Source organism: Mizuhopecten yessoensis, unplaced genomic scaffold, assembly GCF_002113885.1.
Source record: "Mizuhopecten yessoensis strain PY_sf001 unplaced genomic scaffold, ASM211388v2 scaffold10823, whole genome shotgun sequence".
Taxonomy (NCBI): domain Eukaryota; kingdom Metazoa; phylum Mollusca; class Bivalvia; order Pectinida; family Pectinidae; genus Mizuhopecten; species Mizuhopecten yessoensis.
The window spans coordinates 206,543-219,937 of record NW_018408739.1 but is presented as its reverse complement, the minus strand read 5'-3'; the positions used below and the strand labels follow the sequence as shown (position 1 = coordinate 219,937).

The 13,395-nt window shown below is 41.4% G+C and overlaps 1 protein-coding gene across 1 annotated transcript; it reads left to right on the top strand.

Annotated features, from left to right (window-relative positions):
* The first annotated feature begins 1,521 nt into the window (after positions 1-1,521).
* LOC110462701 lies at positions 1,522-13,355 on the top strand. Its single transcript, XM_021516803.1, has 3 exons — positions 1,522-1,659; positions 11,664-11,973; positions 13,119-13,355. Coding segments are annotated over exons 1-3 (384 nt in total). The 5' UTR covers positions 1,522-1,586; the 3' UTR covers positions 13,120-13,355.
* Positions 13,356-13,395: the final 40 nt, after the last annotated feature.

The following is a 13,395-nucleotide window of genomic DNA, read 5'->3' as shown; positions in this document are numbered from 1 at the left end:
ACTGTCATACTTTATACCAAACTGAAGAAACGCTTTGTATCTCTTGATACAAGAGTTTTTTGCACAAAGAAATGCTAGCGGCGATATACATTTATATCAGTAAAACATTTTGCAGCGTACTTTGTGAACAGCACAACCAATGCCAAATTGAAACCTACTGAGGACGGGTGTGTGATAATGATTGAGTTCCTGGTTGACAGTAGCTTTGTTGGGTTCGGTGGTAAGATTGTCCAGGAGACTGTAGGCATTCATAAGGGAACAAACTTCGGCCCTCTTCTGGCCAATTTGTTTTTGATTTCATATGAATTGAATTTATTGATGAGCTTATCAGGTCAGGTAACAAATTCCTAGCAAAGTCTTTCAATTTTACATTAATATATATCGACGATGTAATTTCACAACAAATTTATTGACCATATCGATCGTATATACCCTCCATAATTTACAATAAAGGATTTCAGTTAACACATGAGAATGTTACTGTATAACTTAGCTAAATGAATTAATATCGAAACATTTGAAGAAAAAGAGAATTATATTTAACGTCAATACATATGATTGTGAAACTAGGCTTCGGATATTGTGATGACGTACAGAATAAGAATTGATAAAAATGACGATATGTTTGTGAGGTTCTGTAAAAGGTTTCAATGAACAGTTTTACAAAAGGTACGCGAACCAAAATGGCATCCATAGCTATGAAAAGTAACAACACAAAGAAATGTTAAAATGAATTAGCATATATATCCATTTATAGTTGCATATGTTTTATGTAAGTATTAGAGTACCATAGACACATGTTTTATAATGATACACAAGGCTATGCCCCTTTGATTATCTTAAAAGCTGTCCTAGACGCTGGACTGGTGACAGACAAAATTAAGATGGCTAACGAAATGAGATGATATTGAAAGACGCCGTTTCATCCCTTTCAATATGCAAGGGATTTCTTTTAGGCATTAGCGCTAATGGAAAAGGCCACGCCACCTTATTGTTCTAGAATCGACTTACTGAGAAGATCGCTATAATAGTTAATCCCTGCACTGTAAACCAATATCATCTAATACCGTAAATTTAATTATCAAAGATGAAAGTTAGTATTCGGCACCCACTCCTGGGCAAGCGACTGTGGAGGAACAATTTATTTTTATTTAATTAGTGACAGCCAATACATTCTTTATAGAAGTCAGGTTATTCGTAATAGGTAGAAAATGATGCGTCCTGATTGGCTTATATTGTCCGGGTTATGAAAGGCTCAAAAGAGGGTTTCTTGCATGTGAATATTTTTTAAATGTTAAAATGTATATTTTAATTTGTCTATCAGTCAATCAAAAAAGTCAAAAATGTTATTAATAAATATGTGTCCATTTTCATTACAAAAAATAAGATTTATACTTATCTAAAACGACATACCCCAAGTGTGCCCCCTGAAAGACTAATATGAGCTATCCGTTGGCGTTCTTATGCTATTTAAACAATTTTAGTGTGATGTATGACCCTTTAACAGACAAGATTTTCCTGAGACGGACTAAATTATATTTTCTTAGCCAAACACTACATCAATTCATTGAAGTGCCTGTAACAAAATGGACATAACATCGGCCTTTCTCGGACTTGTCGTGTTCATTTTAGCCCTGCAAGCTGGACACTCTAAAACAGGTAACGCATCTTGAATTAGCTGTTTTGATTTGGTTGTATAATATTTTGCTGTTGCTGTATATTTTAGAATGCGTTTCCTTATGTATTTGTGTTATACTACTTCCTATAAACGTACCAGGTTAAACGTATAAACCAAGTAATAACTCTGTAATCAGTTTTTGGTTTGTTTTATCAATAAGGGTTATATACGGCGTAAAGATGTCGAAATTTCGATCGTGAAATTTCCTTTTCTTGATAGTTACATTCCTGCTCCCCTAAATTGCAGTGTTTGCATGCTGCATTTTATTCGGTTATTATGATTTTGCTCGACATATTATGATTTCCGTGTTAGTTGTCGACTGCACCGATAAACTTAAAAGATTTCGAGAAATGCAGATTGAGGTGACTATGGACATGGGTTATGGTCGCCATATGATCGCATTGGCGCTTGTTCTGTTTCCTTGTGTGATGAGTCCGATGTTGTTGATTATGATAATGAGTGTGCCTTGTTGTTTCGTTGTCATTTACCGTTCTCGTGTGGTGGACTTAATTTGGTTTGATATAGGCACATGGTTATGTCGACTTTGAACTCGAAATTGTTATATTTGTACTGACATTGTGGCACATTGCTATGTCGCCTTTGAGCTCGGATCTGTTCCATGTGTACTGGCGATGTTGTTTGTTGTTCTATCGACATTTTGTGTGGTAAAGTGTGCATTTTGTTCTGTTTTAAAATCAAAGTCATTACTTCAATACGATCTTCAGAAACCACCATCAGGTTGTATTGCCTGGTAATAGGTAAATATTTACACTTTTTCAGGTTATATAATCGATTGCTACTTTTCATTGGAGGTAAAGGTCTCCAATCCAACTGACTTACAGCTTCCACTATATCACGTTACAATTTCAAAGTTTTTTTTAAAATTAGCATGAGGTTGGTTTACTTTTTCATTGGTTAACACATAGATGACAAACACTTATATGACCTTTTTTATCTAATAAACAAAAGTCATCATTGATATCTACCATGGGTATTTACCATTTAATGAAGTATGGGTGGTTGGTTAATGCTATACGTTGCTTAATGAAGTAAGGATGTTTGGTTTAGGGTATTCCTTGGTTAATAAAATACGGGTGGTTAGTTCAGGGAATTTTTTATCAATAAAGTATGGATGGCTGGTTCAAGGTATTTATGGTTTATAAACTACGTATGTTAAGTGCAGGGTATTTAATGGTAAAATAAGAACGAATGGTTGGCTCAGGATATTTATTGGTTGATACACTACGGATGTAGTTCAGGGTATTTATTGGTTAATAGACTACGGATGTAGTTCAGGGTATTTATAGGTTAATAGACTACGGATGTAGTCCAGGGTATTTATTGGTTAATAGAATACGGATGTAGTTCAGGGTATTTATTGGTTAATAGACTACGGATGTATTTCAGGGTATTTATTGGTTTATAGACTACGGATGTAGTTCAGGGTATTTATTGGTTAATAGACTACGGATGTATTTCAGGGTATTTATTGGTTTATAGACTACGGATGTAGTTCAGGGTATTTATAGGTTAATAGACTACGGATGTAGTTCAGGGTATTCATTGGTTAATAGACTACGGATGTAGTTCAGGGCATTTATTGGTTAATAGACTACGGATGTAGTTCAGGGTATTTATTGGTTATTAATAACGTACAGACGGTTAAGTTAGGGTATTTATTTGTTATGGTAAATTCTGAGTATTGATTGGATAAAAATACAAAAGCAGGGATTGCTAGTTCTGAGTATCCATTGGTTAACAAGAGCATATGGTTAGTTCAGGGTATATATTGGTTAAGTAAGTAGAAATATTGAGGATAGTAGGAAAGTAATGGTTGATCTATGTTATTTACTGGTATAGGACTCACTCAACTAAATAGTTCAGTATAGGTTGCTACTTAGTTTTTAAGCTTATAGCTTTTATATGTTTTAGTTCAATATCAATGACAATTGTATAGATTCATAGATACATACCTGACAAAGGCCTTAAAAGGCATTTTTGTTAAGTTTAGTGGCATATAAGAATGTCAAAGGTTTCTGTTTTTGACAACCGGAACGCGGTAAAGAGAGATGCGAACACCCCCTGACGCTTCACCCCTTTATAAATGTGCCATCACATATTAAAATCTACTGGTGTTTAAGCGTAATTGTTTTATGACTACGACTTCTACAAGCCGTCTGCACGCACTAGTCACGGAAACCGCACAAATAAACATGTCACTGGTTTTATATGAAACTATATACAATCTATACTATCAAACGGAAATATTTCTATATAGCATGATCAATCTTCGCATAAAGCATTAAGGATTTTGAAAACTTCACCTGATATAAAAATGAAAGTGGCGTTAGAATTATTACACTTAGTACAACCATGTCCGGACTCGATCAATTGACATGTGCAGTGAACAGAAGGTGAGACACAATACATGTAAGTGATGAGTACATTGTCAGTCTATCAAAACACATGTAAATACATGTCCAACACAGGTAAGTAACGGAAACATTGTCAGTCTATCAAAACACCTGTAAATACATGTCCAACACAGGTAAGTAACGGAAACATCGTCAGTCTATCAAAACACCTGTAAATAAATGTCCAATAAATGTAAGTAACGGAAACATTGTCATTCTATTAAAACACATGTAAATAAATGTCCAATAAATGTATGTAACGGAAACATTGTCAGTCTATCAAAACACCTGTAAATAAATGTCCAATAAATGTATGTACCGGAAACATTGTCAATCTATTAAAACGCATGTAAATAAATGTCCAATAAATGTATGTAACGGAAACATTGTCAGTCTATCAAAACACCTGCAAATACGTGTCCAAAACAGGTAAGTAGTGGAAACGACTTGTTGCACACTTCGGCAGTCGAACTCGCAGATACTTCCGAACGTCATCGATATTTCTACATTGTCTAACACTTTGGGCACACCTCGAGGCCGATTAGGGCTGTTATTGCTGTCTCCGAAAAAAATCTATCGGAATTTGTTTGGCATATTATATAGATGATGACAAGATATCGACGGGACGTTGATTCAATTAAGAAAACAGAGATGATTAGGGGAATGCCGTTACTTTCAAGAAAGGATTTTTATTTGGTACATAATTGCTTTTTTCCGGGGACATGGAAACAATCACCCATTACATTTCATTACGCTGTTGTTTTTTTTATATCAATATCGAACATTTAATGACAGAAACCCTGACTTATACATTTAATGAGAAAAGCATCGTAAGTTTTACACTTAATGATAGAATTATCGTCACTTTAACATTAAATAATAGAATTGTCGTCACTTTAACATTAAATGATAAAAAACATCGTCACTTCAACATTTAATGATATATAACATCGTCACTTCAACATTTAATGATATATAACATCGTCACTTTAACATTAAATGATAGAATTATCGTCACTTTAACATTAAATGATAAAAAACATCGTCACTTCAACATTTAATGATATATAACATCGTCACTTCAACATTTAATGATATATAACATCGTCACTTTAACATTAAATGATAAAAAACATCGTCACTTCAACATTTAATGATATATAACATCGTCACTTCAACATTTAATGATATATAACATCGTCACTTCAACATTTAATGATAAAAAACATCGTCACTTCAACATTTAATGATATATAACATCGTCACTTTAACATTAAATGATCGAATTATCGTCACTTTAACATTAAATGATAAAAAACATCGTCACTTAAACATTAAATGATAAAAAAACATCGCCACTTTAACATTTAATGATATATAACATCGTCACTTCAACATTTAATGATATATAACATCGTCACTTCAATATTAAAAGATATATAACAACGTCACTTCAACATTTAATGATATATAACATCGTCACTTAAACATTAAATGATAAAAAAACATCGCCACTTCAACATTTAATGATATATAACATCGTCACTTCAACATTTAATGAGAAAAAGCATCGTCACTTGTATTATTGAATATAAAAATAACAATTGTAGATTTCATGATAACGGACATTGCATTATGTAGTTAAGTATTATCTTTTAACTTTTCTTTGTTTATGTGGTAATAAATCAAGAACAGCACGCTGTAAATTTCATTAACAAAGATATGTTAAAAGATAATGCTTTTATTTACAATTTGTAACGTTAAAAATAATCCATAAAGAGAGTCGTCAGTTACGCTATTTTAATTGTAACTGAATTCGACAGTGCAAATGACGATACATTCGGTTGAATACGGGAACACTTTCCGAGACTGAGGTGCCGTTGCCGGAGCTTAATGATGTCAGTGTAGCACTGATAGTTCGGTGCTGGGCAGTTGAGTAGTGCTGCTGATATATTAACAGAACTTTACGTGTTTTCACAAACAAAATTAAAATCATTTTAATGTTTCGTTTGGCCGATGATACCAACACGAGTTTCCTTCCCTGCATTAGTTTTTAAGATGGCGCACCACTTGGAACAGTGGTGCTAAACCCCTCTAATGCATCAACGTGTCTAAATGCATCGCCATAACATTAACCATATACATGTGTATGCTCAATTATAGAAGTTATGGTACACCCTTATTGTAGTAACTCCTGATTTAATGGAAATAGCCAGTGTAGTCTTAATGCATCACATGTTCATGTTAAAATTTATACAATCTGACTAAATGTATATAGTTCAAATATGAAAATAGGTACAACATCTGCTAATTCGTGCAGGTTCGGAGGGAGAACAGGCCCGCATGGTCATAGGAGGAGACTGCTATGTGGTCCTCTGTAGTATCTGGAAGGGCTGGGGTCCCAAGTAGTACCTTGACGGGCTGTGGTCCCTTGCAGTATCTGAAAGGGATGTGGTCCCTTGCAGTATCTGAAAGTGCTGTGGTTCCTTGCAGTATCTGGTAGGGATGTGGTCCCCTGCAGTATATTGAAGGGCTGTGGTCCCCTGCAGTATCTGGAAGTGCTGTGGTTCCCTGCAGTATCTGGATGGGGTGTGGTTCCCTCCAGTATATGGAAGGGATGTGGTCCCCTGCAGTATCTGGAAGGGAGAAGGGCTGTGGTCCCTTGAAGTATCATAGGTACAACATCTGCTAATTCGTGCAGGTTCGGAGGGAGAACAGGACCGCATGGTCATAGGAGGAGCCCGCTATGTGGTCCTCTGTAGTATCTGGAAAGGCTGTGGTCCCCTGTAGTATCTGGCAGGGCTGTGGTCCCCAGCAGTATCTGGAAGGACTGTGGTCCCCTGGAGCATCTGGAATGGCTGTGGTCCCTTGCAATCTTTGGAAGGGGTGTGGTTCCCTGCAGTATATTGAAGGGCTGTGGCCCCCTGCAGTATCTGGAAGTATCTGGAAGGGATCTGGTCCCCTGCAGTAACTGGAAGTGCTGTGGTTCCTTGCAGTATCTGGGAGGGCTGGGGGCCCTTGCAGGATCTGGTAGGGGTGGGGGCCCCTTGCAGTATCTGGCAGGGATGTGGTCCCCTTGCAGAATCTGGTAGGGCTGTGGTCCCCTTGCGGAACTTGAAGGGCTGGGGTCCCCTGCAGTATATTGAAGGGCTGTGGCCCCCAGTAGTATCTGGAGGGGCTGTGGTCCCTTGCAATCTTTGGAAGGGGTGTGGTACCCTGCAGTATTTGGAAGGGCTGGGGTCCCTTTCAGTATCTGGTAGGGATGAAGGGATGTGGTCCTCAGTAGTATCTGGAAAGGATGTGGTCCCCTGGAGAATCTGGTATGGCTGTGGTCCCCTGAAGTATCTGGTATGGCTGTGGTCCCCTGCACTATCTGGAAAGGATGTGGTACCCTGCAGTATTTGGAAGGGCTGGGGTCCCCTGCAGTATATTGAAGGGGTGTGGTCCCCTGGAGAATCTGGTATGGCTGTGGTGCCTTGCAGTATCTGGGAGGGATGTGGTCCCCAGGAGTATCTGGGGGGGCTGTGGTCCCTTGAAGTATCATAGGTACAACATCTGCTAATTCGTGCAGGTTCGGAGGGAGAACAGGACCGCATGGTCATAGGAGGAGACTGCTATGTGGTCCTCTGTAGTATCTGGAAAGGCTGTGATCCCTTGCAGTATTTGGTAGGGCTGTGGTCCCCTTGCAGTATCTGGAAGGGATGTGGTCCCCTTGAGTACCTGGAAGGGCTGTGGTCCCCTGGAGTATCTGGTATGGCTGTGGTCCCTTGCAGTATCTGGTAGGGCTGGGGTCCCTTGCAGTATCTGGTAGGGATGTGGTCCCATGGAGTACCTGGTAGGGCTGTGGTCCCTGCAGTATCTGGAAAGGCTGTGATCCCTTGCAGTATTTGGTAGGGCTGGGGTCCCTTGCAGTATCTGGTAGGGATGTGGTCCCATGGAGTACCTGGAAGGGCTGTGGTCCCTGCAGTATCTGGAAAGGCTGTGATCCCTTGCAGTATCTGAAAGTGCTGTGGTTCCTTGCAGTATCTGGTAGGGATGTGGTCCCCTGCAGTATATTGAAGGGCTGTGATCCCCTGCAGTATCTGGAAGGGCTGTGGTCCCCTGCAGTATATTGAAGGGCTGTAGTCCCCTGCAGTATCTGGAAGTGCTGTGGTTCCCTGCAGTATCTGGATGGGGTGTGGTTCCCTGCAGTATATGGAAGGGATGTGGTCCCCTGCAGTATCTGGAAGGGCTGTGGTCCCCTGCAGTATCTGGTAGGGCTGTGGTCCCTTGAAGTATCTGGTAGGGCTGTGGTCCCCTGGAGTACCTGGAAGGGCTGTGGTCCCTGCAGTATCTGGAAAGGCTGTGATCCCTTGCAGTATTTGGTAGGGCTGTGGTCCTTTGAAGTATCTGGTAGGGCTGTGGTCCCTTGCGGTATCCGGCAGGGTTGTGGTCCCTTGCAGTTTCTTGTAGGGATGTTGTCCCCTGCAGTATCTAGTATCTGGAAGGGCTGTGGTCCCCAGGAGTATCTGGAAAGGATGTGGTCCCCTGCAGTATCTGGAAGGGATGTGGTCCCCTGGAGTACCTGGAAGGGCTGTGGGCCCCTTGCAGTATCTGGAAGGGATGTGGTCCCCAGTAGTATCTGGAAGGGATGTGGTCCCTTGCAGTATCTGGTAGGGATGTGGTCCCTTGCAGTATCTGGAAGGGCTGTGGTCCCCTGTAGTATCTGGAAGGGGTGTGGTCCCTTGCAGTATCTGGAAGGGTTGTGGTCCCTTGCAGTATCTGGAAGGGATGTGGTCCCTTGCAGTATCTGGTAGGGCTGGGGGCCCTTGCAGTATCTGGTAGGGCTGTGGTCCATTGCAGTATCTGGTAGGGCTGTGGTCCATTGCAGTATCTGGTAGGGCTGTGGTCCCTTGCGGTATCCGGCAGGGTTGTGGTCCCTTGCAGTTTCTTGTAGGGATGTTGTCCCCTGCAGTATCTGGTAGGGCTGTGGTCCCATGGAGTACCTGGAAGGGCTGTGGTCCCTGCAGTATCTGGAAAGGCTGTGATCCCTTGCAGTATTTGGTAGGGCTGTGGTCCCTTGAAGTATCTGGTAGGGCTGTGGTCCCTTGCAGTATCCGGCAGGGTTGTGGTCCCTTGCAGTTTCTGGTAGGGATGTTGTCCCCTGCAGTATCTGGTAGGGCTGTGTCCCTTGCAGTATCTGGTAGGGCTGTGGTCCCCTGCAGTATCTGGTAGGGCTGTGGTCCCTTGCAGTATCTGGTAGGTCTGTGGTCCCCTGCAGTATCTGGTAGGGCTGTGGTCCCTTGCAGGATCTGGTAGGGCTGTGGTCCCCTGCAGTATCTGGTAGGGCTGTGGTCCATTGCAGTATCTTGTAGGGCTGTGGTCCCCTGCAGTATATGGTAGGGGTGTGGTCCCCTGCAGTATCTGGTAGGGCTGTGTCCCTTGCAGTATCTGGTAGGGCTGTGGTCCCCTGCAGTATATGGTAGGGGTGTGGGCCCCTGCAGTATCTGGTAGGGCTGTGTCCCTTGCAGTATCTGGTAGGGCTGTGGTCCCTTGCAGTATCTGGTCGGGCTATGGTCCATTGCAGTATCTGGTAGGGCTGTGGTCCCCTGCAGTATATGGTAGGGTTGTGGTCCCCTGCAGTATCTGGTAGGGCTGTGTCCCTTGCAGTATCTGGTAGGGATGTGGTCCCTTGCAGTATCTGGTAGGGCTGTGGTCCCTTGAAGTATCTGGTAGGGCTGTGGTCCCTTGCAGTATCTGGTAGGGATGTGGTCCCTTGCAGTATTTGGAAGGGCTGTGGTTCCCTGCAGTATCTGGAAAGGCTGTGGTCCCTTGTAGTATCTTGAAGGGATGTGTTCCCCTGTAGTATATGGAAGGCTGTGGTCGTCCCTTGCAGTATCTGGAAGGGATGTGGTCCCCTGCAGTATCTGGATGGGGTGTGGTTCCCTGCAGTATCTGGAAGGGCTGTGGTTCCTTGCAGTATCTGATAGGGCTGTGGTCCCCTGGAGTACCTGGAAGGGCTGTGGTCCCTGCAGTATCTGGAAAGGCTGTGATCCTTTTCAGTATTTTGTAGGGCTGTGGTCCCTTGCAGTATCTGGTAGGGCTGTGGTCCCTTGAAGTATCTGGTAGGGCTGTGGTCCCTTGCAGTATCTGGTAAGGCTGTGGTCCCTTGCAGTATCTGTTAGGGATGTGGTTCCTTGCAGTATATGGTAGGGCTGTGTCCCTTGCAGTATCTGGTAGGGCTGTGATCCCTTGCAGTATCTGGTAGGGCTGTGGTCCCTTGCAGTATCTGGTAAGGCTGTGGTCCCTTGCAGTATCTGGTAGGGATGTGGTCCCTTGCAGTATCTGGTAGGGCTGTGGTCCCTTGCAGCATCTGGTAGGGCTGTGGTTCCCTGTAGTATCTTGAAAGGCTGTGGACCCTTGTAGTATCTGGAAGGGCTGTGGTCCCCTGCAGTATCTGGAAAGGCTGTGGTCCCTTGTAGTATCTTGAAGGGATGTGTTCCCCTGTAGTATATGGAAGGCTGTGGTCCGTTGCAGTATCTGGATGGGCTGTGGTCCCCTGGAGTACCTGGAAGGGCTGTGTTCCCTGCAGTATCTGGAAAGGCTGTGATCCCTTGCAGTATTTTGTAGGGCTGTGGTTCCTTGCAGTATCTGGTAGGGCTGTGGTCCCTTGCAGTATCTGGTAGGGATGTGGTCCCGTGCAGTATCTGGTAGGGCTGTGTCCCTTGCAGTATCTGGTAGGGCTGTGGTCCCTTGCAGTATCTGGTAGGGCTGTGATCCCTTGCAGTATCTGGTAGGGCTGTGATCCCTTGCAGTATATGGTAGGGCTGTGGTCCCTTGCAGTATCTGGTAGGGCTGTGGTCCCTTGAAGTATCTGGTAGGGCTGTGGTCCCTTGCAGTATCTGGTAAGGCTGTGGTCCCTTGCAGTATCTGGTAGGGCTGTGGTCCCTTGCAGTATCTGGTAGGGCTATGAACACAACAGCACATGTCAGGCGACAAAGTGTAAACCCTTTTCCTTGGTGTCTCTTATACCCAGCACTCATTCACTACAATGGTTCGTCTTGCACTGCCAGGCCACGATCTCACAAACCAAGCCTAATATATAGGATGACCATAATCAACTCTGGCAATAAAGTAGAAAAATATCAAGATAGCGTATTTCTTATTGTTGTATTGCAGTGTCTGATATACTTAGACACCCTTTGTTTTAAATCGTCGGTGACCCAGCTATTCAAAGTTATAGGTGACCGTGGTGCAATAATACAGGTCCTTTTTGGATCACATTGTTTGGTCTGCGGCTTCTGTTATTCCTGATGTCTTTCGTTTTCTTTTGCTATTTACACAGTCCGCTTATAATTTTTGTTCTTGTGTGTTTACGATGTGAATATAATGTATTTATTTTCGCTTTACTACGGTGGTGCATTTAGGACATGCCCAATACTATCCTCTGCATTGCGTTTCTCGAACGCTCAACATCTTCTCTCTCGGGTTCGATTTATTATCTCTTAAATGTCCCATCGTATTTAACAGATTTTGTTAAAAAAATATTTTTTTAAATAACATTTTTGTGAACGTATTTTGGTCTTTTTCAGATTTCGACAATTATGAATTACTACGAAAGCTTGCATTTGACTCGACTCTACAATCATTACTGTTGACATCCGGGACACCAGATGAAGATGAGGCACGTGACAGGGACATTAAATCAACCTCGTTTACGAATGACGAACTCCAATCAGATCATACTGGTAAATCACGTGACTATTTGAAACTAGACATCGACACGGAGGACTACCCCAGGTTCTCTAACTTCGAGAAACGAGGGGTCGGCAAGTGCATCTACAACTGTCTGAGGGGGCGTGGCCAGATGAACTTTATCCAATGCAAAAGCATGTGTCACTGGTATGTATGATCAATAAGGCATTCACCCCTGAAGACACAATAAACTCTTCCATCCTTTGAATTGGAAGACGTCAAATGTGTCTTCAGGGGTGATCGAGTTAACAACATAACCATTGTATCACTGTTTCATCATGTAAACTGACCAAAGAACGTAACAAATTTCCAAAGGCGTCAACAACCATGATGTTGACGGAGGTGTGCAAATTTTCCGTGAACGAGACATAATTGTGTGACATCATCAACAGTAGATGTAGCAGGGGTTTACGGAGGCTTATGCAAATTTTAGGCAGTATATAGAACCAATCACACGTTATTTAAGTTTCGAAAATGAAATTTGTTTCTGATGATCACATTTATGTCAACCATTCACAGATATTATTGTAAATATAAAGAAAAAAAATGGTTAGGTTATAAGCTGATAACTCCAGTTGAGCACGAGTAAATAAAATAGGTGACCTTAGAGTATTACCAAACCAAAACAGAAAGCTATTCCTTAAATATAAAGTATTTATCGGACTATGAAATAAGTATATTGAAAAACTTATAAGTCATCTTCGTTATTCAAATATTCTACTATCGATACACATATATCTTTAGTTAACCCTTGTAATTTGTCATGACAAATTGAAGATTTTGAATTGGCCACCTGGCGGATGATACAAGTATATAAGTTTTATTTTGTATCGCTATTGAAGGAATCACGTTGCAGCGTAACGGGCCCGGTTTTCAAGTCGGGTCGCGCTCTTCTGTAATCTTTAAAAGACAGATATCATCTTAGCTTTTCGTCAGTTACTATACCTGTATTCAATCAAATAGATTAACAGTGTGCATTCGATATGTGCATGACATAATCCAAGGACGTAGTGAGGATATGTTAACAGTAGAAAAACCGTTTAATTTCAAAGTTGCGTAAAATATTTTTCCTATAGTTGTAAAATATCACGATTCGGCCCTTCTGGTGCATATATATCAATTAATCCTATCGACCCTACTTTCGGCTGTGCTAGTTTCGCTATAATGTGTAAAATTAGTAATGGTCTCTCAGTGTCGAATGATCATGTTAATCAATTTAAATTTTCCACTAAATTGTTTAATCTTGAATTTGCTCGAATTCTGCAAATAAAATATATATTTTCTTTTCACAGATTTATGGACGGAATGACTGATAACCTTCTTGCTGTTTCAACGTTATACGGATTTGACCTGTGCAAACAAACAACATGAACTAAATTAGAGATACATATATATAGTTTTGTTGATGGTAAAAAAAAGTTTGGTCAAATGCTTTTATTCTCCAACTCTGTACACTGTAACTTAACGAATAGTTATTACCTGTATTTGAAATTTGATTTGCACTTTCAAAATATGAAATTAAAAATTTAACAGAATAATACATATTTTGTTGGAATTTTCTACAAACTT